A 27,853-nucleotide genomic window follows, 5' to 3' on the forward strand; every position below is an offset into this window, starting at 1 on the left:
CCGGGCCGAGGTCTGACGTTTATAACTGCAAGTGCGAGATCTGGGGTGCGTGCCTTTGTGTCTGGCTTGCCCAGGTTAGTGATGTATTGATGCAGTCCATCATGAAAACGAAAACTATGGGGAGGTGCATTAAAAACCGGGGTTTTACACAAAAGGTTGCAGGAGTCTGGAACAAGTTAGCCAGTAATACTGGGGTAATAACTAAAGGGCAATCTCATTGCTGAACTAGTAGTGCTACTCACTGCCAAGGAGTGGCAGTCCATGCTGCTAATTATCTTACTCTACATCATTTGATGAGTCTACATTTTCGAACGTATTTAATATCAAGCTCCTCAGTAAAAGCTGGACATGGAACAAGTAGGAACAAGTCATAGGTTTATTCCAGGCTGAAAGAGAACAAAGAAAACACAATGTTTCAGCCGTGGAGCCTTCTTCGCGTATATATATACTGAATGTGACTTTTTTCAAACTTTTATTGACCATCAAAAAATATTTCTCAGTCGCAGTTAATGGCAACGTCAGCTCAAAGATTTGGTTCAAACCACCAAATGGAGACAGGCCGACAAGCGGACCCTGCTGATGCGGGATTAACGCTAGGAAAGAGAGAGAGAGATTGACCATCAAAAAATACAAACAAAAGAGAAAAGATATTAAAAAAATAAATCATAAAAAAGCCACCCGAAGAAGGCTCCACAGCCAAAACGTTGTGTTTCTTTCCTTCTCTTTTCGGCACAGGAATAAACCTTTACCTGTTCCTCTGTAGCCTACGCCTGCCGACGCAGCTCCCTACTCGAACTACTCCAAAAACGTGAGGTGCACAAAAAGATAAAACAAGAAACTGTATGCTGCCACAGGCAATCACAATCAGGACCCAATGAGTTAAAAAAATACGTACATCAAGTGTTTTTTTGCCTTGTTAATTTTCAAGTTTTTAATGGAATTTAAGCAAAACGTCGCATTTCCACCTTATAAGTATTAAAGGATGAAGTAGTATTAGAGAGTTCAGTTTTATGCGTATGCTATCTACCTATTATTACAAAAAGACATTATAAATGTTCAAAAACTGAGCCTGACTAATATATTACACAGTCCCACAAGTGCGTTCTTCGAGCTCATGAATATTAATGACGTCCACGACGAGGATGTAACGCGCCTTTTTACTCCCCTCTGCGTCTTTCGGCCCGTCTTCGACAGTGACGTATTTCCGCCAAGATGGTGGCGGGTGCTTTTCCTATCGCTAAATTGCTGTATCTGGGAGTCCGGCAGATGAGCAAGCCGGTGGCTAACCGAATTAAGGCGGGAGCGAGGAGAAGCGAGTTCTTCAAAAACTACATCTGCCTCCCGCCTGCCAACCGTGAGTATCGTGGCGTCCGCATTATAAACCAAGGCTTTTCGACCCAACGGGCGTTTTGTGGAAAGGAAGGGGGCGTGTCTAGGCTGACAGACGTGCGAAGAGGACCAATAGCGTGCAGCTATCTCGAAGTATGGCCCAATAGTAGGCCGCATCGAGGTCTTGCCACGTTTTTATTGGACGTGGTGATTTGATAGGCATAAGGATAACCGAATCCGGTGACGAGGTGGGCTCAGGAAGAGAGTGTCTGTTTCCCGAGATCGCCCAATGGCCTCGTGGGAAGGACCGGTGTGGGCGCTACCCCCTTGTCATTGAATGTTTTCTGAACTTATTTTTGTTCTTGAATGCACTCTAGTGATACACAGCGAGTCAGGTGTGCAGTTTCTCCGGTGTCAAACACGTGTACTTTTAAGTACATGTTATTTGATTCAAACGTGAAGTCTGTAATCCAAACAGGCACATTTTCGTTCCTCGATCCCAATAATAGTTCCTTACACTTATATAGCGTTTTAGCGTTTAGCGGCCATGAGGACTCCCTTCCACCTCCACCATTAGACGGCAGCCAGAGTGTATCCCCACACATAAGCTACAGCTGGGGAGAACAGTGATGAAGCCAGTTCAGAGATAGGGATTATTAGGAGGCCATGACTGGTAAAGACCAAGGGGAAATTAATTGGAGTGTCATGAGTATCATGTTTTGAACTGTACGGTATTTTGTTTTTGACTATGGCCTAGTTTACAGTAGAAATCCTAAGTGTTCATATGAGAAATTTGCGGGGTATTTTTTAAAAGAGTGAGTTCTTTATAAAAAGCAATATAAAATTTTATATAAAAGTCATTTTTATAACAAGCAATTGAAATGTGTCAGAGGTGAAAGCTGATGAGTAAATTGTAGTGTTGTGTAAGTGTGCTCCAGGCAGTGCTGGTGGATCAGAGCACATGAGCATGAGCTTCCCTCGCAGTTGTCTCTGTTCAAGAGATCCAGTTCCTTTACTCAACAGACGTCATACCTGCATTCCTTCTGTCAGTGTGGGACACTCCCTTCAGACTGAAGAGACTAAGTTCCTTCAGCCTGTCAGTGTGGGACACTCCCTTCAGACTGAAGAGACTTAGTTCCTTCGGCCTGTCAGTGTGGGACACTCCCTTCAGACTAAAGAGACTCAGTTCCTCCGGCCTGTCAGTGTGGGACACTCCCTTCAGACTGAAGAGACTAAGTTCCTTCAGCCTGTCAGTGTGGGACACTCCCTTCAGACTGAAGAGACTTAGTTCCTTCGGCCTGTCAGTGTGGGACACTCCCTTCAGACTAAAGAGACTCAGTTCCTCCGGCCTGTCAGTGTGGGACACTCCCTTCAGACTGAAGAGACTCAGTTCCTCCAGCCTGTCCGTGTGGGACACTCCCTTCAGACTGAAGAGACTCAGTTCCTCCGGCCTGTCAGTGTGGGACACTCCCTTCAGACTGAAGAGACTCAGTTCCTCCGGCTTGTCAGTGTGGGACACTCCCTTTAGACTGAAGAGACTCAGTTCCTCTGGCCTGTCAGTGTGGGACACTCCCTTCAGACTAAAGAGACTCAGCTCCTTCAGCCTGTCGTTGTAGGATACATTCCCTTCGGCCCCAGAATGTATCTGTTTTCTCTTCTCCAGACTAATTCTAGAGTCTCAATAACTTTTCTATAATGTGGTTATTGAAATCGTACATAATATTCTAGAAGAGGCTTGATTCACACAGTTTTAACGTAACCCCCCAAATCTAAATTCTGAGTTTTTAACTGTGTATGCTAACATTTTTAATGTCACACAGGGTGTATAGTTGGACCACTGTGCTGTAGGAGGTGTTATCTTTCTGATGCGATTTTAAATGTGGGTCCCTTTCTATATTTGAAGGACACGAATAATAATATACGTGTAAGGGTTTGTTATTGTTGTTTATTGGTCATTTCCATTACAATTTAAAGCATTTTTGGAAGTGTCCTGAATTTTACAAGGTACACATCCAAAACAAATAAAGACAAGACGGATTCACTGCCACCACTCTAGAGCCATTTTTAAGACACTTCCAGTTAATGGAATATTCATATGGAAGAGCTTGATGTGAGGTGAGCAGTGCTTTGCTGGGTGTCTGTCTAGTTCAATAGTAGTTCAAGTAGGGAGCTGCATCAGTATGCGTAGGCTGCAAAGGAACAAATAAAGGTTTACTTCATGTTGAAAAGAAACACAACATTTTGGCCTTCACAGCTCAAAAGGGCTCCACAGCCGAAACATTGTGTTTCTTTACTTTTCAGCCTGGAATAAAACCTTTACTTGTTCCTAGTTCAGCAGTAGTTGACTAGTTGAGGTTTTGTATTAAAGCTAGAGGTGATGGGCAGCCCTGCCACCTGGTGGACGAAACAGGGAACCAACCCTTTAAAATTCCAGTGGGTTCAAATTAATCTTGTTCTGAGATGAAAGAATCTGTTGTCGCTCATCCAAAATTTTAAACTCATGCTCCCATCATCATCATGTCTGTAGACAGTTTAAAGACACTCAGTCTGATCATCTGAAACTTCACATTAACACTCATCATCCTCAGACCTGTAGATACTGTAAAGACTGTCAGTCTGATCATCTGTAACCTCACATTAACACTCATCATCCTCAGACCTGTAGATACTGTAAAGACTGTCAGTCTGGTCATCTGTAACCTCACATTAACACTCATCATCCTCAGACCTGTAGATACTGTAAAGACTGTCAGTCTGATCATCTGTAACCTCACATTAACACTCATCATCCTCAGATCTGTAGATACTGTAAAGACTGTCAGTCTGGTCATCTGTAACCTCACATTAACACTCATCATCACCAGACCTGTAGATACTGTAAAGACTGTCACATCTGTAACCTCACATTAACACTCATCATCCTCAGACCTGTAGATACTGTAAAGACTGTCAGTCTGGTCATCTGTAACCTCACATTAACACTCATCATCCTCAGATCTGTAAATACTGTAAAGACTGTCAGTCTGGTCATCTGTAACCTCACATTAACACTCATCATCACCAGACCTGTAGATACTGGAAAGACTCTCAGTCTGATCATCTGCAGTTTCACATTAACACTCATCACCAGATGAATGAATGAATGAATTCTGTCTCGCTTGGCTGCTCCAGTGTGGCTTTCTCTCTTCTCTAACCCCCCCCTCCGTGTGCCCAGTGTACCACTGGATTGAGATGCGGACGAAGATGAGGATCATGGGATTCCGAGGTGCCACCATCAAGCCGCTGAACGAGGAGGCGGCAGCCGAGCTGGGGGCTGAGCTCCTGGGGGAGGCGATCATCTTCCTGGTGGGCGGGGGCTGCATGGTGCTGGAGTACGCCCGGCAGAGCGCCAACACGCGGCGCAAGGAGGAGGAGCTGAACCACACGCTCGCCGATCTGCAGACTCAGGTGGCCGAGCTGAGCCTGGCCTCCGAGACGCTGGACGCCCAGCTGCGGGAGGTCAACAGGCTTCTGCTCTCCCTGCCCAGCACCCCCGGCAAGTAGCCAGCGGGAGGGCGCCCGCAGCCGGACAGTACCGCCACTCCCTGCGCTCTCCCCCTCTGGTGTGCTGGAGCATGATGGGACAGGACTGGAGGTCACGGAGAGGCCAGACGCGAGAGGAGAGTGTCTTGCCAGCTCGCTTGTCCCAGAAGCCTCCACACTTCTCTCAAGTGACCCCTCTGACTCTTCTCTCACCCCGCGACAGGGCCAGTTCAGGCAGTGCTAATGCGAGTCTGAACCGTTCCTGTTTTCTTCACCACTGAGAAGATGCGTATTCTCTGCTTTGTTTCTGTGGTCTGTACTGGATTTGGCATTTTCAGTATTCGATTGGTTTAGTCCTTACCAGGCTGGACTGGAGTAGTCTACACTCGACTGCTGTAGGATGTTCTACTCAGTACAGCGCCGGATTTTAATAGGCCCATTTTGTCTGTAATGAGCCAAATTGGTCTTCAGTGGGCTCATTTAGCTTTTAAAGAAAGGGCCCAGACCAAACTGGGGTGGTTTATGAAGAAAGTTTCTGTACTGGGGTAATCTATGCTACCACTATAGTATAGTGCTTTCATCCCTCCGGGGTGGGTGTAGCCTATAGTGGGTGCTATAATCTATACGTCTAGAATAGTGTATCCTGTACTGGCCAGTTTCATCTATAGTGGGCTGGTCCATTCTGTACAGAAACGGTGTGCTCTGTACCAGTCTGGATCGTACTGAAGCACTGAGCTCTCGAAGATCCATGTGTGTCAGTAAAGGGCCACTCCAGCCCATTCCAAGCTGATTTAGTCTACAGTGGGCTGGACTAGTCCATACTGGGTTTCTCTAGTACCCTGGCTTGGCCAGTCTATACTGGGGTTCTCCAAACAGGCTGGTCTAGTCTGTGCTGCACAAGTTGTTTTCTGTATTCTGGCTGCAAACTAAAGCCATTCAGAGAGGTCCAGCAGAGGTAAAATGACATCACAGGAGTGATGCCAAGTGTTCGGTCATGTTTTCTCTCTCTCTTACACACACGCTTGTGGCCCTGTCTTTGTGGGGTCTGACGTAGACCTGACATAAACCGAGTTTCACAGAGGGGACGTCGTCACCCAGCCTGCCAGAGTCACCGTCCTGCTGGGGTCACCTTCCTAGTTCTTCCTCCCGTTATTGACAGGAATCCACACACACAAGGCCTGATGGCCCTGCCCTCTCAAGCACAGCGCACACGGAGAGGGACAGTCGTCAGGGCAGTGCCAGGGGTTCGACAGTAGGTGAGTTTAGCCCTCCATGCTGATGAGAAAGTTTAAATGGTGATTCCCTTTAATAACTAGGAATGATGCCCGTGCTGGATGTTTGAACAAATGTAAATTAAGTATTGTATTGTAAAATAAATGTAATTTTCTAATAGTGGCGGTTGTGACTGTGTGAAGTTGATGTTTTTGCTGAGGGACAGAGACCTCACCAAACACACATGACTTTGCTTGTTCTCTGTCTTTATCTGTAGCACCGGTGGGGATGTTGTTACTGGTGTGTTGTGTAGTTAGGCACGTATGTTATATTACAACGCAGATATGGTACTTTGCACAGTGTGGGGAACTTCCATCATTACGATTTCTTACTGCTTTATCCCCTGAAGGGTCACCAGGGAGCAAAGGGCGCCGGGCGGGATATACCCCAGATGGGGACCCCACGGGGGCAATTTCACAAGCACGATGGCAGATTATTTGCCCTATTGCTTTTGTGGGGAAAATACTTGCCCTTTTCAGAATTCACATACACCTGAATAACGTACCTCCTAGGCGTTTCACACCTCCTGCCTAGGGGGCGCTAGCCGGTCAAGTGTTGTTTTTTCCAAAGAACTGTGATGTAATTTAAGTCTATTTCCCATCTTTACATTAGATACTTAAGTAACACAAAGGTACTTGTTGAAGTGACACTTACTGACTAATCTAACAAAAGCATCTCGAGTCTGCCAATACCACTGCAACTGTCTGTGCTTGTTACCATCCCGCTGCAAATCAGAGCAAGGACAACATGGCTTAAAACCTCCTGTCTACGCTAATGGGGTCCCCAGGCCTTACCTGTACTTACCTGTTCTTCATTCGACACACTGTGCCTCTGACTCAGACAAACACACAGTACCTACCTGCGGATACTCACGGTCTCCTCAGGGACACCTGGGAAACGTCCACTAGACCCTACCTACCTCAGAGTACCTGGACATCAGCGCACTGAAAAGCCAAAGTCTGTTAAGTTTGTTTTTCACTTACCTTTTTCATTTTTTTACAATACAATATTCAACAGTTCCATATGCTACGTGTATAAAAAAAATCTCTATGATATAATCAAAGGCTATGTGAATTTTAACTGATTCATATTTACGATTAACTTAGCAACAGAAGGTGTATTTCTTACTCACCAGGCAGATTACTTGTTTTTCAACATCATAATATTCACATGGACTATTAGTACGGTGTAGAAAACAGTTTCTTTCAACAAGACACATACAATATATAAAAAATAAAAGAATCAGTATATATTCGGTGCTGTCATTCTAATGAAATAACAGTTCTAATGTATCTATCTAGAAACCATCACAGCAACAACAAGTTTAAGGAGAAAAGAAAAGTGAGGTCGAGTCACATGAAGTGTTACAGAAACAAATCCATATTCCTTGTACGCTAGACAGACAGCAGCAGGTGTGCGCGCGCGTGTCAGTGAGCAGGAGCACAGGTGGCAGGTGTGCGAGCAGGGGGCTGCAGACAGGACTGGGGGAGGGGGGGCAGTACCTGGTCCAGGATGTAGTTGCGCCTCTTCCGCGCGGCGATCTGGATCAGCCTGTTCAGACACTGCGTCGCCTGCTGGATCAGCACGTCCCAGCGGCCCGCGTAGTTACTGAGAGCTGGTGTGTGGGGAGCGTACTGGTGCACTATGGCTGCCATCACATCATCCAGGTGGGGGTACACACTGGTGGGGGTGGAGGGGATCCCCATTACCTTTAAAGCGCTTTGAGTGGAGTGTCCAGAAAAGCACTATATAAGTGTAAGCAATTATTATTATTATTATTATTATTATACCATGAATTTATGCACCTGCTTGGACGATTATAGTAATATTTAAGTAAGATCCTAAAATCGCTTTCCAGTCACACCACGTTTATTATTAATGCAATTTATCCGTACATCTGTTTATTAATCAAAGTGCAATTTAATAATAGTGAACTTCAATGTCTATCTTTCTTAGAATCTGTATGCGATCTGAACTTCCAGGTGTCCTGGGGAAAGAAGGGTACTGAAATTAAAGACGTATTTAATGGGGTGTAAGTCCTCAATGTGTTCTGTCACATCTGAGTGTCAGTGGAATAGATTTGTGATTTTATTGTGGTGGGGGGACTCTACACTTGTAGTTCTCGTGGGGAAGCAGGCGTATTCGGGGTTTGGGGGTACAGAGAATAAGTTGGCTTTACTTCACTTTGGGTTTGTTGCAGTTGAGAAGAGGTTTGGTACCGGTGCTATGAACGTATTTCAGCGGCCCAGTTCATTGCAGCGGATCTTAAAGGGGAGCTGCAGTCCTCGTTCCTCAGACCCGTTATTAAATCTCGGCAACAAAACAAAATCCGTCCACTTTCCAGAAGAAAATTACAACATTTCAAATTCAGCACGAAACGTGAACTTCGGGAAAGTACCGCAAGTCGCCGTGTTACTGCAGACTCGCGTTCGAGGTCCCCCGAATCGCGACGCGATACGACCCTTCCTGCTCACTAGTCTCCATATTGACTAATAGAGGTATATATATAGGTGGTGGTGGAGGGGGGTCCCCATGAGTGGAGTGTCCAGAAAAGCGCTATATAAGTGTAAGCAATTATTATTATAGGTGGGGAGCTGCGTCAGCATGCGTAGGCTGCAAAGGAACAATAGGTTTATTCCATGCTGGAAAGAAGAAGAAAAAAAACAACGTTTCGGCAGTGGAGCTTTCTTGAGGTGTAAGCACCTGAAGCCTTCCTCACACCTGAAGAAGGCTCCACGGCCGAAACGTTGTGTTTTCTTTCTTCTTCTTTTGTCAGCAGGGAATAAACCTCTTGTTCATATTGACTAATATACCGTGATGGACGAGCGAATAAGAACGGGTTGGGCAGCAGGCATTTCACCGCAGAAGTGTTCCAACGTGATCTACACGCACAGTGAACAAGTAGGTCGTATCTGGTGGCAAAACCGTGTCGAAATGGAAAGCAACATTTCTACTGGATTAAAAGACAAGTATTCACAAGCCTGCTTTCCCCCGTGACCCGTTTTGTTGCCTCACTCTGTACCGCAGGATATGGGGCTGTGCTTACCTGGACATTTCCTCTATTTTGTGATGTACATGGGAGGTTTGACAAGTTACTGTGGACACTTTACTTTTATTGCGGTTTGAAATGCACACATCAATGCTGAATCTTTTTAACCCCGAAATATGAAAATAGCGTTGCGGTTTCCCTTTAAGGTAGCGCATCATCTTATCACGGGGCTGAGCGCTAACCAGGGGCCCAAGTCCAGATAGTACGTTGCTTTCGGTTTGTTGCAATTTACCCAAAGGGGTTTCAATTGCATCAGCTTCTACTGCGGATCATAACATCCCTCCATGCCACCTCCATGTTTATCTCCACACCGAACGACGATTCCCCACAAACAGTACGCTGTACGTCTGCGCAGACTCAAGTTTGCAATTTCGCCGGGAAAAGTGTCGTGGACGTAGCCATTTGCACGTCAATCACTTCGCATCCGCCAATCGCCTTCGCCCCTGCCATCGTCGACGCTGACGTTGTGCTTAATGCAGAACGGCGTAACTGATTGGTGGTAGCCTCTACCTTTGCGCCGGACGAACGCCCCTTTAGACCAATCGGAAAAGCCGGTATGGGTGGGCGGGGTTAGTCTGTAACCGGGGGTGAAGGAGGGGAATGTCGGCCATTTTGTGGAACTGCAAGTGAATCCGTGGTAACGGCTGTGCAGGGAGTCGAGGAGAGAGAGGTAAATTTGCGCCTTTAAACTCTTTTTATTGTACCGTAAAGATCAGAAAGCGCTCTTGTAGATTGCATTCGGAATAATCCGTGATAAAAAGTGGGAATTTGGTGGGGATTTAAAGGCGATCGTCGGTTAGCAGCGGCGCTGTTTTCGAGCGAGTGCTGTTTTGAATTTGCCTCGTCTTCCTTCGAGCCATTTAAAAGCCAGTTCAATTTGTTTGTGTTTGAATGTCGACCTCAGTATTTAAAAAGCAGCTCTCGGTGCACCTGAAGTGTTTTTAAGCGGGGCAGTAACCTCGTGTTTTAATGCCACGAAGTTTTCCCGGGTCGCGGCGCTTGTTTACAATGGAAGTTGCGCTGCGGACCAGGCCGGCAGGCAGCCAGTGAGGATTTTCTTGTGTCGTTTTCTCTTTAGAGCTTATAAGTGGGATTGCTTGTACCAATTCAAAAGCAAAGGGCTGCTGCTTCACCATTTTATCCGCCCGAGAAGAGCGATGAGTTCGGTGGACGTGAAGAAACTGAAAGTGAACGAGCTGAAGGAGGAGCTGCAGCGGCGGGGGTTGGACACCCGCGGCCTGAAGGCGGAGCTCGCCGAGCGGCTGCAGGCGGCACTCGAGTCCGAGGCCTGCGGGGAGGGAGGCGGACCGCCGGCCGCTCTCGGGGAAGCGTACTCCGGCGGCGGGGAGGCGGGAGACGGCGAGGACTACCAAGACGAAGGTGAGTTGTTTCTTTAAATCGGTTAGCTGCACGGCATCATTCAAGTTCCGAGTTGCGCGGTATCTGCTTTCCGTTTCAGAGCTGAGCTTCATGCGAAGCGATTCCTAAGGGTTTGGTACACGGGGTCCGGATGTCTGTTTTTAGGAAGCATGGTTTGGACTCTTAAAGTTTTGTGTTGGACTAGGTTTTGGCGCGGAGGAAGTCCGAAGTTCCCTTGTTTGAAAATAGTACGGCTTTAGTGAGCCGTAACACGAGTGTGCGGATTTGTTGTAAGCATGTATTAGTAAGACTTTTATTTTCTGTACTGGCGCTGTAGCCCCTGTTGTAACAGGACTGTTCTACTGTACTGGGACTGTAGCCCCTATTGTAACAGGACTGTTTTACTGTACTGGGACTGTAGCTCCTATTGTAACAGGACTGTTCTACTGTACTGGCGCTGTAGCCCCTGTTGTAACAGGACTGTTTTACTGTACTGGGACTGTAGCCCCTATTGTAACAGGACTGTTTTACTGTACTGGGACTGTAGCCCCTATTGTAACAGGACTGTTTTACTGTACTGGGACTGTAGCTCCTATTGTAACAGGACTGTTCTACTGTACTGGGACTGTAGCTCCTATTGTAACAGGACTGTAGCTCCTACTGTAACAGGACTGTTCTACTGTACTGGGACTGTAGCCCCTATTGTAACAGGACTGTTCTACTGTACTGGGACTGTAGCTCCTATTGTAACAGGACTGTTCTATTGTACTGGGACTGTAGCTCCTATTGTTACAGGACTGTTCTACTGTACTGGGACTGTAGCTCCTATTGTAACAGGACTGTTCTTCTGCTCTGGGGCTGTAGCTCCTATTGTAACAGGACTGTTCTACTGTACTGGGACTGTAGCCCCTGTTGTAACAGGACTGTTCTACTGGACTGGGACTGTAGCCCCTGTTGTAACAGGACTGTTTTACTGTACTGGGACTGTAGCTCCTACTGTAACAGGACTGTTCTACTGTACTGGGACTGTAGCTCCTACTGTAACAGGACTGTTCTATTGTACGGGGACTGTAGCTCCTACTGTTACAGGACTGTTCTACTGTACTGGGACTGTAGCTCCTATTGTAACAGGACTGTTCTTCTGCTCTGGGGCTGTAGCTCCTATTGTAATAGGACTGTTCTACTGTACTGGGGCTGTAGCCCCTGTTGTAACAGGACTGTTCTACTGGACTGGGACTGTAGCCCCTGTTGTAACAGGACTGTTCTACTGCACTGGGACTGTAGCCCCTGTTGTAACAGGACTCTTTGTGTGCATTGGCTTTAAACTTGGCTCTCACTATTAATTGGTTTGAAGAAGAAAAATCTGGTCTACATGTAAACAGGGTTTCCAAAAAGGTGACGTTTAAAGTAAAATCTGTTGTTTTTTATATGTGAGCAGATGAGGAAGAAGAGGAGGAGGAGGAGAATGGAGAAGGCGGAGGAATGGAGGGTGAGGAGCCCCTACACCAGGGCTACTGTGAGCTGTCTGCAGATGGCATGAACGAGCCAGAGATAAAGGAGGAGTGTGAGTCTGAAAGAGAAGAGCACCAGGGCAGCCCAGGTGAGTCCGAGTCAGCCAGGTAGCTTGTGGGCTTTGCCTCATTGCAGGTTCTTCATCTGGGTTTCCTTAAACCCTTAATCCATCATCTGGGTTTCCTTAAATCCAACCAGCTCGTGCAGTACACCTCTGTAGCCAAAGCCATTATCACTGAGAATTATCAGTTGAAAATCATGTCACTCCAACATTAGCTGGCGATTCTAGTTTTGTATTTTTATAAAAACATTGGGGAAGAAAAGTTTTGGGGCTTTTTTTGAATAGATTGCCCAGTCATGGAATTTTGCCAAATGCCACCATAAACTCCAAATAGTGCCGTAGGTGTGAAAAGCATGTTTTTTGCTTCTGAACAATTATTCACAAAGACAAATGAGTTTACGGTGTTTCCTCAAAGACTGCATTTGGACAAAGTATCCACACCACAAAGACAGATGAGCTGGAACGTGGTACACGCTGCCATTTAGCAAAACAGACCTTTTTCTCAACTGAGTTTCTCTAGCCTTTTCATAATGTCTGTTGTACTGTCCTGAACAAAACTCTACCATGAACAATCTGTGAAAATTGTTTAAATCCTTTGTGTGTTAAGTCAACCCCCTAATTGTAAAGCTGCTTGCTTATTGGACATCCACTAAATATACTGTGACAGTTGCCGAGTTCATCAGAGAAATTGATGTGGGTGGGGTATTATTCTTTTGTAGGTCAGCTGTGCTGGTTAGTGTTAGAGCTGGTAGTTGTGTATCCTTGTGCTGTCCCCTGCCAGTGCTGCTGTGCTATGTGTGAGCGGGCCTGTGTGACAGTGCTTGTGTTTCTCAGAGGTGAAGCAGGAGGTGAAGGAGGAGCTGGTCTCGGAGTCTGCTCCTGTGACGGAGCCCTCTCAGCCCGTGAAGCCCAAAGTGGAGGAGGAGCAGCGCCACGCGGCACCCCACGGCCGCAAGAGGCCGTACGACGAAAGCCGGGGCCACAGCTACTACGAGCACCGCGAAGACAAGAGGTCCCTGCTCCCTTCCGTCTCCAGCTTTCCTGTCCCCCTCTGTCCCTCTCTCTCTCTCTCATGTCCGTTGTCTCTTGTCGCTTGCAGGTCCCGTTCCCCACAGCCCCCTGCAGAGGAGGAAGAGGAGGACTTCGACGACACCTTGGTGGCCATTGACACCTGTGAGTCCGGGCTTCCAGTTTCTGATCGGCCGAGCACCATTTCATTTTTAGGCCAGCGTTTTAGAATCCGCGCTGTTTCTCTCTCCTGCCCCCAGATAACTGTGACCTGCACTTCAAGGTGTCCCGCGACCGCTACAGCGGCTACCCCTTGACCATCGAGGGTTTCGCCTACCTGTGGTCTGGGGCGCGCGTCTCTTACGGGGTCACCAAGGGACGCGTCTGTTACGAGCTGAAGGTCAGCGTCCCGCTCTCGCGCCTTGATCAGCTGCTCGATCCGGCACGAGCTCTTGCCATCGAGCAGATTGAGCTGTAACTGCGGCTTCTGTCTGCTTCCCCAGATCAATGAAGAGATCTCGGTGAAGCACCTTCCCACCAGCGAGCCTGACCCCCACGTGGTGCGGGTGGGCTGGTCCCTGGACTCCTGCAGCACTCAGCTGGGTGAGGAGAACCGCTCTCTGGGCCCTGCCGACGCACTCTGTGAACGCTGACATCATTCGTTCTGTGACACCAGCGTGCTCACAGTGGCCGCCTCTTGAGAAGTCATGAGCTCCTCACTCCGTCCGTACACAGGGATTCAACTGCCTGTCTTCATGTGCACTGAGCTTTGTAGGTCCCTTATGGAGCTGTGTCTGTGAGAAATGGCTGTGGTAATGTGATCTTCGATTAATAAGTACAAATAGGGCGACTTTGGACACTAGCACCTCTTGCTGGTTATTACAGGGGATGTTAATTGTGATTTTTCCGGTTCCAGGTGAGGAGCCCTTCTCGTACGGGTACGGAGGAACGGGAAAGAAGTCCACAAACTGCAAGTTCGAGGACTACGGCGAGAGATTTGGCGAGAACGACGTCCTGGGCTGCTACATTGTGAGTGCTGAGCTGCGCTTGAGCTGTGGGCCGGGGCTGGGCGGTTTTTCCCCATCGGTCACAGAGCAGTAGGGTTGGGTGGAGGAGGAGGTGAGGGAGGGGGCTGCTCTTCCTGGGGTCGAGGAAAGAGATGTAGGGAGAGAAGACTAATGCTCCGAAGAGGGAGGGGTGCTTCAGATGGTTTTTGGATCCCCCCCCGCCATAACCTGCTCCCCTCCTCATTATCGTTTCTCTCTTCCTCCCTGTCGTTTTCACTGGACCCCCTTCTGCGCTCCTCTCCCTCCCAGGACTTTGAGTCCGGGGAGGACGTGGAGATGGCCTTCTCCAAGAACGGGCAGTGGCTGGGCGAGGGCTTCCGGGTGCGGAAGGAGGAGCTGGCAGGCCGGGCGCTCTTCCCCCACGTCCTGGTCAAGAACTGCGCCATCGAGTTCAACTTCGGGCAGAAGGACGAGCCCTACTTCCCCATCCCAGAGGGCTACTCTCTGATCCAGAGCGTCCCGCTGGAGGACAGGGTCCGCGGCACGGTGGGACCCTCTTCCAAGTCGGAGTGCGAGGTGAGATGGGCGGTGGAGCAGGAGAGGGGTGGGGTGGGACAAGCATGAGGACGAACTGGGTCCTCATCCCAGTCAGTGGTGAGTTTGAAGTGGAGTTTGATGCTTTTAATCTCTTAATTCCTCCTCGTGGGCGCTTGTGGGACAGTGCCAGGGGGTTACACTTCACATCATGTAATTTCTTTCAAAGTTTTAAGTTTAAAATTTTTGCGTATTACATGTGTGAGTGATCTTCTGCATCCTCTTAATTCCAGCTGCTGAACGTTTCTCAGTAGTGAAATGAGTGTTTAGAAACCCGATGTGTTAATGAGGCAGCACTATCCTGGAAAGTATGCAGCCCTGCCAGTCACTTTCATGAAATGTTAGCAACTAAATCAAAGCACAGCACAACAAACGACACATAAAAAAACAAGACCGTCTCGACTTCCGGATTGTGTATTTCAAATGCCAGTCCTGCAGCAGGATGTGTACATATAAACTCATTTACATGATGGTGTAATATACATGATGTTGTAAGCAAAATGAAGACAATTGCGCGTTTGCTTTCTTTACAATGAAATACTACAAATGTGATGACTTGCACAAATATACAAAACCCTTAAAATTTCAGTGAAACGGCAACAGAATTTTCCGAATGTACTGTCCCTTTGCTGAGATTGCAGCTCTGCACTGCCTGCAGTCCTTCGAGGTTCAACAAAAGCTGGCATAGATTAGCTTTGCATTTTGCTGCTGACAGACGAACTAACTAGCAAAGGTCTCGAGCCGCCCAAAGATAATTTGACGTCCGTCACCTCATCCAGCAACGGGCTGAATGATACCCCTCTAGCCAAACTTCAGTAGAGAGCGTGAGCACATCATTTCGCTCAGCAGCGAAAGTAAAACAAAAATATTTTGTGGCACTTTCTCACTTCCATTGCTTGGAAAACCAAAGAAAATGGCCTGCAAGGATGAGAAGGAGCAGGAAAGTGGAGATATTCCTGAAATTGTTGTGGAGATTGGCGAGAACGACACCAATACAGAAAGTGATGATGGGCTCTCTGGATTGGACAGCGCTGATTCTGTCTCTGAAGCAGCATATGAAGATGGACTAGATCCACTGCTGGATTTGTAAGTGTAATATTATAAAACTACACTATCAGTAGTTATTATATATATTTTTCAATACGCCCATTTAACTGTAGATGATTTTATACGGGTGTCATAGTCTATATAGAAATATATATTTGTCATTGTTTTCTCTGATGTACAAATAATTATTAATTCTAATTCAGTGTTAAATTTGAGAGACTATTTTCTTAACTTTTCAAAGGCCAAGGTGCTCCTTGGTTTGTAATCTGCCGAGTGGGGATGAAGGAAACTTTTTTTCTGTCTGGCAGCCAGACTTAGAGAAGCCGGGTTCATTGTCTGTAGCTCAGTGCTGATGGAGAAATTTTTATTCTTATTCTCTTGTGTGTTTTCAGTGAGGACATTGAAGAAACCCCCACTGCCTCCACAAGTCAGTGTGCTGCTGTTCGTCCGCGTAAAAGAAGGCGGTATATTCTAGCTTCTCCGCATAGCAGCTTGTCAAGTCCCGTGGCACGCAGGGGGGCACGCGCCCACACCTCCTCCGCCTCGGACCCCGAGGACAGGTGGAAGAGTGCGAAGGAAGAAGACGTGGAACCTGAGCAGTTCCCGTTCTGTCCAGAGCGGACACCTGGACCACAGCTGGACACCACCAAGACGTATTCCCCGCTAGATCTTTTCCAGCTCTTTTTCAGTCTCGGTGTTGTACAGAGTCTCTGTACAAACACAAATAAAAATGCTGAAAGGCTGCAGGCTCAGGGGAGGAAATTACAGTGGGTTCCAGTGTCAGTGGAGGACATGTATCGGTACATGGGCATTGTGATTTACATGGGTCTCCTAACGGCTCATAATATTAGGGATTACTGGAGTCCCCGTGTGCCGTACAATCTTCCAGTCTGCCGCAGTGTTATGTCCAGGACAAAATTTGAAGATATCTCCTGGACTCTGCACATCAGTGACCCGGAGGAAGATAAGAAGAATTATCGAAAAAGAGGAACGCCGCAACACGATCACCTTTTCTGTCTCAGACCCCTTTTGGATTCCCTGATCCAGGCCTGTCGGACATACTATCACCCCCATCAGAGCATTACAATCGATGAACGGATCAGGCCCTCAAAGGCCGGGATTGCATTCAAACAGTACATGAGCCAGAAGCCATCAAGGTGGAGCCTCAAGCTGTTTGTGCTGGCTGATGCCACCAGTGGATATACCTGTAACTTCAGTATCTACACAGGGAAGTCTCACAGTGCTTCAGGGAAAGGGCTGAGTTATGACTCTGTTATGGAGCTCATAAAGGGGTCACGACTAGGCACTGGGTACCACCTGTATGTGGACAGTTTTTACACCAGCACAGCACTCTTTCGAGACCTTTATGCACTGAAGGTAGGAGCTTGTGGAATGATGAGGGACAATCGTGAGGGCTTCCCACGGGCAACAGAAAACAGAATGCCTAAAAAGGCCAAGAGAGGTACCCTGCGCTGGCTCAGAAGTGGCAATCTGCTCTTCGTCAAGTGGATGGATACGCGTGAAGTCACGATGTGCAGCAGCGTCCATAAAGCGTACAAAGGAGAAATAGCCCACCGGCGAGTGAGGAACCAAGATGGATCCTTGAAGATGAAGATGTTGCCCGTCCCTACGCCTGTCAGGGCGTACAGCCAGCACACAGGAGGTGTGGGTTTGTCAGATGCCCGGGTAAACTTTTGCAGCAGGTTGCAGAAAACCCGAAAGTGGTACAAGAAGGTTTTCTTTCACTTCATTGACATGGTGGTTGTGAACAGCTACCTCCTTCACAAGGACCTGGCTAAGATTCAGAGCTTTCAGGCTTATTCTCACAAAGTGTTCAGGGAGGAGCTCTGTAAACAGCTTGTGGGCATCGGGGCTGAGGAGGCCATGCCCAGCACTAAGAAACAGGGGCTGTGTGTCCCTATAGCCCTCATGGACGGGAAGATAGTAAACCCCTCTTCTAAGAGCAGTGTTGGGCGGAAGTACTGTGTTTTATGCACTGAGGAGAAGGCGAGGAACAAAACGCCCTGGAAGTGTGAGAGCTGCGACGTGGCGCTGTGCCTCATCGTGGACAGGAACTGCTTCAGGAAGTGGCACGAACGGCTGCAGAACAAGGACGGGCCAGGGGCCTGCTGACCGCTCTGCGCCACCTGCTGCCGTGGTGCACCTGCTGTGTGTCTGAGTTGGTTCACTGTTCGTCCCTGGATGGATGTAAATTTGGGGATCATTTTGTACATTTAAATTTTTTTTCTAATAAATTTTTTTTCTAGTAAACACTGAAAAAACATCTACCTTTTCTTTTTTTACATTTGCACACTTTCGAACTAGTCCAGGACAGGACTACAATCATCTATTGGGAGATTCAAACAGTTTATTGAGTGATTTAGTTGAGGGTATTTGATTACCTCTTTGTCTGCCTGATGTTTTTCACAGTGGTGCAAATGGGGGCATTTTTCTGTCTCCACTTTGACTGGTATGTAAAGTGAGATGTAAAAAGCTTCCCTCTAGAGGATTAAGAAAAATATTAGCTTGAAAGGCTGAGAAACATTATATTTTTTAAAGCAGGTCTGAAATCCCCACTTGTAATAATGGAAATAAATTAAAAAGCTTCTGAGTATGCAGAGAGATCGAGGGAAGAGTCTGACAGCTGTGCGATATGAAAATAATGACAAAGGGTGTTTGTCATGCATGTTTATTGTGGATACATTTAGGGCACCTGAAACCTTTCCAAAAGACCACCTTTTGGGTGAAATATTGGACTGCAAAGAAAAAAAGTGTTTTCTAGCATGTGTGCTGAGTAAAACATCTAAAAGCATCTGATGTTTTAGACATGATGTTAACTTGAGTTCAAGCCCTGAACCCAGACTAGACTGTCTGTACTTGGGGTTACTTCCTGACGTTGAAGGGCCCATCCCGGAAATGTGGGGGCCTGGGGGGTGTACAGGTTCAGGTTGCAGTAGGGAGGTCCTTGTTTTTGAGGCCACATCCAATAGGGCAGGTGGGTGAGGGGAATGCTCGTCTGATTACAGGATTCAATTTCCTTTCCTTTGCTTGTGTTGTAGAAGTTGGTGAAATGTTCAGATCGTGATGAAATTCTCAAGCTCGTAGCGTGGCTGTGGGGAGCGGCGCGCTTGGCTTGTTTCCTCTTCTGACGTTGCCCCCCCCCCCCCCCCCCTTCCTGTTAGATCCTGATGTTGGTGGGTCTGCCTGCGGCGGGCAAGACCACGTGGGCCATGAAGCACGCGGAGCAGAACCCCGAGAAGAAGTACAACATCCTGGGCACCAATGCCATCATGGAGAAGATGAAGGTACGGGTCTGAGTTCGTGATGGCAGTGTGAAGCTGTTTGGTTCTGGAGGACAGTGCGATGGAGTGTGGTCCCATTTTTATGAAGACCACATTCATCACCCCGAGTTGCGGTTTGCACCACACAGCTGTTTCTGCAGGCCACCTGACTTTGTAAGGTCCTGTAAATGGCTCAGACACAGACGGGCGTGTGCGTTGCAGTCGGTCCGCATCTGCAGGCACTCTTCTTAACGGCGTTCGGTCTGCCTCCTGCCCCTGTCCAGGTGATGGGCCTGCGCCGTCAGCGTAACTACGCGGGGCGCTGGGACGTGCTGATCCAGCAGGCGACGCAGTGTCTGAACAGGCTGATCCAGATCGCCGCGCGCAAGAGGCGCAACTACATCCTGGACCAGGTACTGCCCCCCCTCCCCCAGTCCTGTCTGCAGCCCCCTGCTCGCACACCTGCCACCTGTGCTCCTGCTCACTGACACGCGCGCGCACACCTGCTGCTGTCTGTCTAGCGTACAAGGAATATGGATTTGTTTCTGTAACACTTCATGTGACTCGACCTCACTTTTCTTTTCTCCTTAAACTTGTTGTTGCTGTGATGGTTTCTAGATAGATACATTAGAACTGTTATTTCATTAGAATGACAGCACCGAATATATACTGATTCTTTTATTTTTTATATATTGTATGTGTCTTGTTGAAAGAAACTGTTTTCTACACCGTACTAATAGTCCATGTGAATATTATGATGTTGAAAAACAAGTAATCTGCCTGGTGAGTAAGAAATACACCTTCTGTTGCTAAGTTAATCGTAAATATGTATCAGTTAAAATTCACATAGCCTTTGATTATATCATAGAGATTTTTTTTATACACGTAGCATATGGAACTGTTGAATATTGTATTGTAAAAAAATGAAAAAGGTAAGTGAAAAACAAACTTAACAGACTTTGGCTTTTCAGTGCGCTGATGTCCAGGTACTCTGAGGTAGGTAGGGTCTAGTGGACGTTTCCCAGGTGTCCCTGAGGAGACCGTGAGTATCCGCAGGTAGGTACTGTGTGTTTGTCTGAGTCAGAGGCACAGTGTGTCGAATGAAGAACAGGTAAGTACAGGTAAGGCCTGGGGACCCCATTAGCGTAGACAGGAGGTTTTAAGCCATGTTGTCCTTGCTCTGATTTGCAGCGGGATGGTAACAAGCACAGACAGTTGCAGTGGTATTGGCAGACTCGAGATGCTTTTGTTAGAATAGTCAGTAAGTGTCACTTCAACAAGTATGTTTGTGTTACTTAAGTATCTAATGTAAAGATGGGAAATAGACTTAAATTACATCACAGGTACTGGAAGATATTAGGTTTCATTTTTTTCCGATTGGTTAAGCAGTATTCTTCAGCCTCCTTTAAATCCACTGTGAGAAGTTTTGCACTTCTCTGACCCGTTTAGGTTCGGAAGGTATTTGTGTGTGTACACTCATTTAAATTCGTAACGTGTACTAGTTTCTTTTTAGAAGCACCATTCTGAAACAGGGGTTTTAATTGTTGTCAAGCCTTGCCCTTTCCTGCCTCACAGTGATAGGAGAGTGTGACAAGGAAGATGTTGTGCTCATTGCCAATACTATCCAATGCAGTGCTAGACTTGAATTTGGTAAACATGAAGCTTTTATCTCCAGATCCAAACCTTTTTACGGGATCTGAGTGTTTCGTGGGCCTCTTCAGCCCCTCAGATCTCAGGATTCCGAAAAGGGAGTTCTGACTTTCTGAACATGTCAGAGTTTAGACAAGAAAATGAGTTTCTTTGCAGAGATGACTCGAAAAACCTCCTGTTTTCGACATGCACTTGTTTGTGCTAGCAAGGTCATTTTTTTATGAGGAAGACTTTTCAAGTTTTACTTCTTTGAGCTATAGAGCTCTTCTGCTTTTATTTGGTTGAACTGCTCTTATTTGGTAGTTGGCAGGCCTCACTGTTATATGACCAAAGCAAGGTTAAAACATTAGCTTCACAGTGCAGCCATCTTTCTGTAAACAAGTCTGGAATGAGCTGTCATTCTTCATGAAGTGGGAAGACTTTCCAGTTTAGAAAGGTATGAAGTGACTTGTAGAAGTAGTCCCATGTTCCACACCGTGTCTGGTCACTCTTAGTTTGTCTGTTACCTGTGAGGTGTGTGACGGTGATGCCACCTGCTGTGACTGACCGATTTACCCAGGACTCTCTTGAAAGCTGCGCTGCCTCACCCTCTCTCTCTGCCACCATCGTTTTCACTTCCTGGAGTCCTGATTTAGTAACTCACAGGTTTAGTGGGGCTGGGTGGAAACTAGAACAAGTCTAATAGTTATGTTGATGGGGAAAAAAAGTGAAGGCAGAATTTTCACAGTGCAGAACATCCCCATCCCTCATATCAGAGCCTCAAGTCTGTGTGCAGTGTTCTGTGTCCTGAAACTTAAAGGAATATGAAAAAAATGATTGGGCTGTCTTTACCTCACATCTGAATGATGTTTTTCATTCCCTGACTTTGTGGCTTTTATGAGTGGGACTCAGTGGACAGTAGGACACGTTTTTGCAGGCAAAGGCGTTTATTGCTACTATTGCTATGGTGGATGCGAAAGACGCGTACTTGTGATGTCTAGATAATCAGATCCATCCGAGTCACTTAGGGGTTGGGGGGGGTCCCCATAATTACACTTTTTTTCTTTCCATTGACGTAGGCGCACCCGTGTCCTGAACCTGAGGTAGGTTTTCTGGGCTTGTGAGATAGAGCCCAGCTATAAGCTCCTGAAATAGACACCCGAGCGAAGTAGACTAACGAGAAAAAGGGAAAAACCTCTTAACTTTCATCCTTGCAGGGTTCCTATTTCCCTCCTATGGAAGGCAAAGCCGTAACGTAAAGCACAAACTCAACAATAATGAACAGCTTTTACTTCTTTCTTGTCACCATTGCTAGACAAATGTATATGGATCAGCCCAGAGACGAAAAATGCGTCCTTTTGAAGGTTTTCAACGCAAGGCTATTGTAATTTGTCCCACGGACGAGGACTTAAAAGAGCGAACATTAAAGCGAACTGATGAGGAAGGGAAGGATGTGCCAGATCATGCGGTTTTAGAAATGAAAGGTAGGAGTTCTTTGGAAAAAAAAAAAACCAACAAAAACAATTAAAAAAAAACCAGATCTGCTTTTATTTTCTATTTTTTTACTGTTTTTTTATGTTGCCGTCTGTTTCAACCCAACTTGGAAGATGATATTCCCTTGTCCCCTCCCACCTTGTCCTTCCATTTTTTCCTTTTACGGTTATCCTCTTTTCCCACCTATTCCTTCAGATTTCTTCCCGTTTCCTCTTCTAATTTGTTGGAATTCTCCCAGTTCCCCTTTCTTAATCTCCTGTTCTACTTTTTTTTTTAATGCTGCAAACCCCAAACTTCACACTGATAGTAGTAATGGTGAGATTTTGGCAAGCCTGTGATGGGGTTGTTTCAATCACAGTCAATGGCAAAGCTGTATGTTTTCTGTGTTTGTTCAAAGCACTTAACATGTTGTACTCACTGGCCTCAGTAAATGTGGGGCTTTTTTTAACCTGGAGTGAATTATTCCCATGTTTTGACCCGGTCTGGAGAAGCTGCACTTGTCGGCGCCATGATCCCACTGTCCCTTTCCTCGGATCGGTTAGCTCCGACACTCTGAGCGCCCTCCTCTGCTCTGTTCCTGTGTGGAGCGATTGGCTCTCGCTGCTCTCTCCCCCCCCCCCACCGAACGAGGCCATTGCAGCCCACCAGCAGGTTCCCTTGTCTGTCACTCACACCAGACCCTCATTTACTGCGTGCCTGGTCTCCATCTGTTCACAATGAGACAGGCTGTTGAATTACGTGCCATGAGTTGCTGTTTGCAGCAGGCAGATGATGTCCAAAAGAGCAGCACTATGCAGCAGCTCGAAAATATTGTGACCCGCTTTACAGCCAATCCACAGCGTTCAACGTGCCGGACTGTAGCACAAACAGTGAAAACAAGATGAGATTTTCTTTGTGAAATATTTTAATTTCTGTTTTGCATATATGACCCTGAAGAAAGAAACTTCAGGGAGGATGAGTTGGCTGGCTAGTTTTTTTCTTGTAATATTTTGCTACCCTCTTCCCCAGTGCCGGTGGTCATTTTTACATATGGCAGGGTTTAATTTAAGGAAGTTTAATTTCAGACTCGAACCCTGTGCCTTAGTCTGGCGACCACAGCTGCAATAAAGTGGTGGAAGTGGAGACAAATGAGCGGTGAGAGAGGGACACAGCTCATTGAACGCACGTCCAGGTTGTGCATGATCACTGAACAGAAATGGTTGAAAATGCTGACACTTAAACCTGCTTTGCAGGACTAGTACATCATTCAGTCATTTTAATTTGGCTCAGATTGCAAATGTTTGGGTTTGCAGCAGCATCATTTCCTCCTACCTGTTCTTCAAAACCCTTTTCTTCATCTGGTGTTTTCCTCACACCTTCCTTTCTCTTTTCATCCCTCCTTAATTCCTTCAAACCGGGGCAAATTTTCCCTCCCATTTGTTTTGCGAGGTAACTTTTGTCCTCAGAAAGTGTTTTAAAACATTCGGCACTCCAGATGCGCACACACACTCACTCCCTCACCCCACCTCCTCTCGCTTTTCCTCCTCCTCTTCTCTCTGTGGATGACGCTGTTCCACTCAGATGTTAACTGACGTGTCTCTCTTTGTCTCCATGGTGGTTCGGCTGGTTCTCCGCTCCACTTTCTCCTGTCCCTTTGACTGGCCGGCGCTGGGATTGGCGACTCCCCCCTCCCCCTCTCTCTCCGCGTCTCCGTCCTGCGGCGGACCGGTTCCTCTGGCCCTGCTCTGTCTGGTCTCCCAGCAAACTTCACCCTCCCGGAAGCGGGCGAGTTCCTGGACGGCGTGACCTACATCGAGCTCCAGGGCGACGAGGCAGAGAAGCTGGTGAAGCAGTACAACGAGGAGGGGCGCAAGGCCGGCCCGCCCCCGGACAAGCGCTACGACAACCGTCCCGGCGGCTTCCGGGGCCGGGGCGGCGGCTACCAGCGCTATGACAACCGCGGCGGCCCGCAGGGCGGCAGGGGCGGGTACCAGGGCCGCGGAGGGGCAGGAGGCGGTTCTGGGGGCTACAGAGGAGGTGAGAGGAGGAGATGTCTGGTCTCGGCCTGGTGGTCTCTCGGGTTCACGGTGGCCATCAATTCCTGTGTGCATTTCGGTCTTCCTGTCTCTCTACTGATCTCTGTGTGTGCTGACCTACCTACCTCTGTCACCATGTTAGCTTTAACCCTCCTCAGTTTTCAGGCTGAGTGCTCTGTATACTGACCCCTTTCTTCAGTGTTTTTTGTGTCGGGTTTAAATTTGTATTAGCTGGTGCCGATTGTAATGAACTCATCTGTACTCTTCAAGGCTCTGAACTGCACACACGTGCTCACATCTGCGTCTGTCATTTTCAGTCTGGTGTGTCTTGTCCAGTGTAGAGCGTCTTAGCCTCTTTCTGAGTGCGTGAAGTGTTTGTGTATGACTCCTTTGTGCACGCGTTAAGTGGCCGTGCTCAGGGTAGTATGTTCTGTCCTGTTCATTATCTCTCTGTGTGTGTGTGTGTGTGTGTCATCAGCTCTCGGAGGTAATGCATTCCTTGCTTTGGCAGGCTACAACCGTGGGGGGTACAACCAGAACCGCTGGGGGAGCGGTGGAAATCACCGCGACAGTGGCTCAGGGGGCCGCGGGGGCTACAACCGAAACCAGCAGTCTGGTGGCGGCTACAACCACAACCGCGTCGCTCCATACAGCAAAGGGGGCAGCGGGGGCTACAGCCAGGCTCAGGTATGGAGCGCGGACACAGCAGAGCAGCAGGTACAAGCTTCTCGCTCGCACTCCAACTGTTTCCATGACAGCTGTAAAAGGCCCCTTGTCGCCTTCCTTGTTCATGCTTTGTTTTTGACCTGTCGGCCCATAAAAATGTTTTTTTTTCCAACTCGCCTGAACAGTTGTGATGTTTGTAAGCTCGTTGTCATTGTTAAATTAACTTCTTCCTCATAACCTTCGCAGCCCCAGACTTACAACCAAGGAGCCTATAACCAAGGAGCCTACAACCAGAGCAGCTACAACCAGAGCTACAACTATCCCGGGTACAGTCAGTACCCAGGGTACAACCAGGCCTACACCCAGCCCCCTGCCACCACCCAGGGCTACACCCAGCAGCAGGGCTACAACCAGCAGCAGTACCAGCAGGTGGGCTGAGCAGCGGCTGGGTTCTTCTCTATTTCTTCTCTATCTGTTTGTCTTTCTCTCCCTTGTTTCTTCTGTCGATTTGTGAAAGGAAGCTGGATGAGATCTTTGGGTCACTTAGCTACTAACTGCCAAGCAGGAAAGATTGCCGCTAACTGCCATTCAGCCCGAATGCCCTTTTGATAGAAGTCGTTCTCCTGTTTGCATTCTGCATTGCCTGCTTTGGGGTCTCCCCAGGCTGTGCGAGCAGTGGATTCACCTGTCTCATTGGCTCAGTGCAGGCTGTGTAACAACCTTTCTCTTCTCTCTTTTGTCCTCCAGTACGCCCAGCAGTGGAGTCAGTATTATCAAAACCAGAGCCAGTGGAATCAGTACTATGGCAACTATGGCAACTACGGCAACTACTCTGGCAGCACCCAGGGCTCGGGCACGCAGTAACCATGGCAGCAGCTCCAGCAGTGACCCCACTGTCCTGTGCTCCCACCCCCCTCATACCGCTTATCTGCGCTGACACACAGCAAACAGAAGCCCGTTTGAAGCAGACATCTCTCTGTTTACCCTCTGCGTACCATCATATGAACTTCCCAGCTACCTGCCAGCTCCCCTTCTTCCTTTTTTATCTGTTATCCCTCTCGCACTCTCTCGCTCCCTCGTGGTCCCCACAGTTTCCACAGCGGGGGTTCCTCAGGCTAGCTCCCTCGTGCTGGTGCAAGTCGTGTGTCCCGTTAGGAGTCACACCGCGGTCTCTGAGCCAGGGGAGAGAGTTCCTCTCCCCAGCTCAGATTTCCACAGCATCAGTTTCTTCTTTTCCTTTTAGGGTGTGTTTTTATGATGTTGCCATCCAGTTTGGAAATGGAAGCACTTTTCAAGAGGTGGCACTGCCACACCTGCTTGGGAGAGTTGGGGTTGTGCAGACATGCTCCTCTTGACACGCCCACCATTCCATTTTAACGTACCGTGGGCTCCGCACCACCTGGCAGCAGACTTGATGCTGGCATCACTTCAGTACCTGGCAAGTTGCTGCAGTCGAGCCAGAAAGCCAAGCGAGAGCAGCCCTGTTAATCCTGACCCTCCCCCTGGTGGCGCCAATACTTGGGGGGGGATCCTGGTCAGGACCAAGTCTTGGTGTGACTTGAGCTTGAACCGGCAAGGTGTGGGGTGTAAATACCCACCTGAGCTCCTGGGGCACCTTCCCTGGTTGGGCCGCCTTATGTTAGTGCTTTCAGGTGGGGTAGACCCTACAAGGAGTGCGGCCTAGCTGCAGCGCCCCCCTACTGTTTGGTGGGGTAGGCCCAGCATGCAGTGCAGCCTGTGTACAGAGGACCCCCGCCACTGGTGGGATAGACCCACCACGCAGTGCAGCTTGTCTACAGAGGACCCCTGCTACTGGTGGGGTAGACCTTACACTCAGTGTGACCTCTCATCAGCAGACCTGCTGTGAGTAGGGGAGACAGGCGGTGCCTGATGATGCTCACAAGACAGGTTTTTTTATAATGGAGGCAGGGCGGTGTGTAACGGGTCTAATCTTATCTTATCCCGGGAGCAGTAGGGGGAAGTAGAGTGCAGGTGCAAGTTGGGTTTCATTGTCTCTGATCAGTTGGCTTTTTTTTAGTCCATTACAGAAAGCTACACGCTTGGAAACTCCACCCTATTGTGCATTACAGCCTGTGCTAGAGGGAGAGCTGGAAAAAAAGTTTGAGCTGTTCCCTTGTGTCTGGAGTTCAGCTGTGCATGTGTTTAGCTTAATGCACAGCTCCATATAATCTACAGGTTCATTGCCCTGTGTAGCATGATGGCCTCATATACAAAGCTACTTCAGTTTACCAGGCCAATGGAAAACAATACCATTTTCTCAGAGCAAAATACAGATCCTGTCCAGAGCTTCAGGGCAGATGGTCCGAGCCTGGAAGTTTTCTCTAATGGACTGTTAATTTTCTTTTTTCTGTGTAAGTTGTGGATGGTAACCAGAGGGTGGGAGCCGTTAGGCTTGAACTGACTGCCCTGACCTACAGGAGATGTCTGTGGAAACATGGGTCCTTTATTTTTAAGTAGCTTTCTTTACCTTTATTTTTTTTTAACGATCCAAGATCACAAAATATAACACAAAAGGATGTCGCCACTGCTTCAGAAGCAGTGAAACGCTTTGTAAAACCCTTATGTGTCCTTCCTAGTTTTTGGTTTTGTGCAAAAAAAAATTACATAGCTGTTAATTTAATCTGTATAAAACCCCTGAAATTTTCATTTACGTTAATCTAAGTGTCTATGAGTTTCCTTTCTGCATTAGTGATTGTAAAAAAAAAAATAGGAACATCTGTTCTGAGGGGAGTTTTATCTTGAGTTGCTTTTTTGCAGGTTTTGTAATGTACCTTTTTAAATTTTCAGAAGCACCTTTGTTGCCCCTGCACCCCTTCCAGCCGGTTAATTTTAGGGTTTTTTGTTTTTGTTTTTGCCAGGTTTGTGTGTGTGTAAATCTTTTTTATACCAGGTCTGTAAAATTGTGTACCTGCACGTTGTTCTGTCCAGTCAACGTTTCAGACACATTTTTTGTATGAGAATATAATCAGATAACTCCAGCTGTGTCC

General features: G+C 47.6%; 2 protein-coding genes across 3 annotated transcripts; both read left to right on the top strand.

The window, feature by feature from the left end:
* The first annotated feature begins 1,184 nt into the window (after nt 1-1,184).
* opa3 (outer mitochondrial membrane lipid metabolism regulator OPA3) lies at nt 1,185-6,243 on the top strand. The gene is made up of 2 exons (XM_088912296.1): nt 1,185-1,354; nt 4,544-6,243. Exons 1-2 carry the CDS (start codon nt 1,213-1,215, stop codon nt 4,870-4,872), a joined length of 471 nt encoding a protein of 156 aa, XP_088768422.1. The 5' UTR covers nt 1,185-1,212; the 3' UTR covers nt 4,873-6,243.
* Nucleotides 6,244-9,769: 3,526 nt separating this feature from the next.
* LOC148838641 (heterogeneous nuclear ribonucleoprotein U-like protein 1) lies at nt 9,770-27,844 on the top strand. Of its 2 annotated transcripts, none has more exons than XM_088909837.1 (16): nt 9,770-9,842; nt 10,251-10,552; nt 11,970-12,131; nt 12,939-13,116; nt 13,204-13,277; nt 13,373-13,512; nt 13,616-13,715; nt 14,029-14,141; nt 14,429-14,695; nt 18,943-19,065; nt 19,326-19,454; nt 21,986-22,154; nt 23,905-24,180; nt 24,691-24,896; nt 25,092-25,274; nt 25,593-27,844. In XM_088909837.1, the coding sequence occupies exons 2-16, from the start codon at nt 10,330-10,332 to the stop codon at nt 25,707-25,709; spliced, it is 2,460 nt and encodes an 819-aa protein (XP_088765963.1). In that variant the 5' UTR covers nt 9,770-9,842; nt 10,251-10,329; the 3' UTR covers nt 25,710-27,844. The 2 variants fall into 2 exon arrangements, with proteins under 2 accessions (XP_088765963.1, XP_088765964.1); XM_088909838.1 differs by having other exon boundaries at nt 24,691-24,866.
* The last annotated feature ends 9 nt before the right edge of the window (nt 27,845-27,853 follow it).

Source organism: Atractosteus spatula, chromosome 3 (genome assembly GCF_055471065.1).
Source record: "Atractosteus spatula isolate fAtrSpa1 chromosome 3, fAtrSpa1.hap1, whole genome shotgun sequence".
NCBI classification, from domain to species: Eukaryota; Metazoa; Chordata; class Actinopteri; order Semionotiformes; family Lepisosteidae; genus Atractosteus; species Atractosteus spatula.

Excerpts from the sequence above, each read along its gene's own strand:
- opa3 (XM_088912296.1), top strand. The coding sequence starts at position 1,213 with ATGGTGGCGGGTGCTTTTCCTATCGCTAAATTGCTGTATCTGGGAGTC. Across the intron at positions 1,355-4,543 it reads CTGCCTCCCGCCTGCCAACC|TGTACCACTGGATTGAGATG; the intron begins GTGAGTATCGTG and ends CCGTGTGCCCAG.
- LOC148838641 (XM_088909837.1), top strand. The coding sequence starts at position 10,330 with ATGAGTTCGGTGGACGTGAAGAAACTGAAAGTGAACGAGCTGAAGGAG. Across the intron at positions 12,132-12,938 it reads AGAGCACCAGGGCAGCCCAG|AGGTGAAGCAGGAGGTGAAG; the intron begins GTGAGTCCGAGT and ends TGTGTTTCTCAG. Across the intron at positions 19,066-19,325 it reads CCATCATGGAGAAGATGAAG|GTGATGGGCCTGCGCCGTCA; the intron begins GTACGGGTCTGA and ends GCCCCTGTCCAG.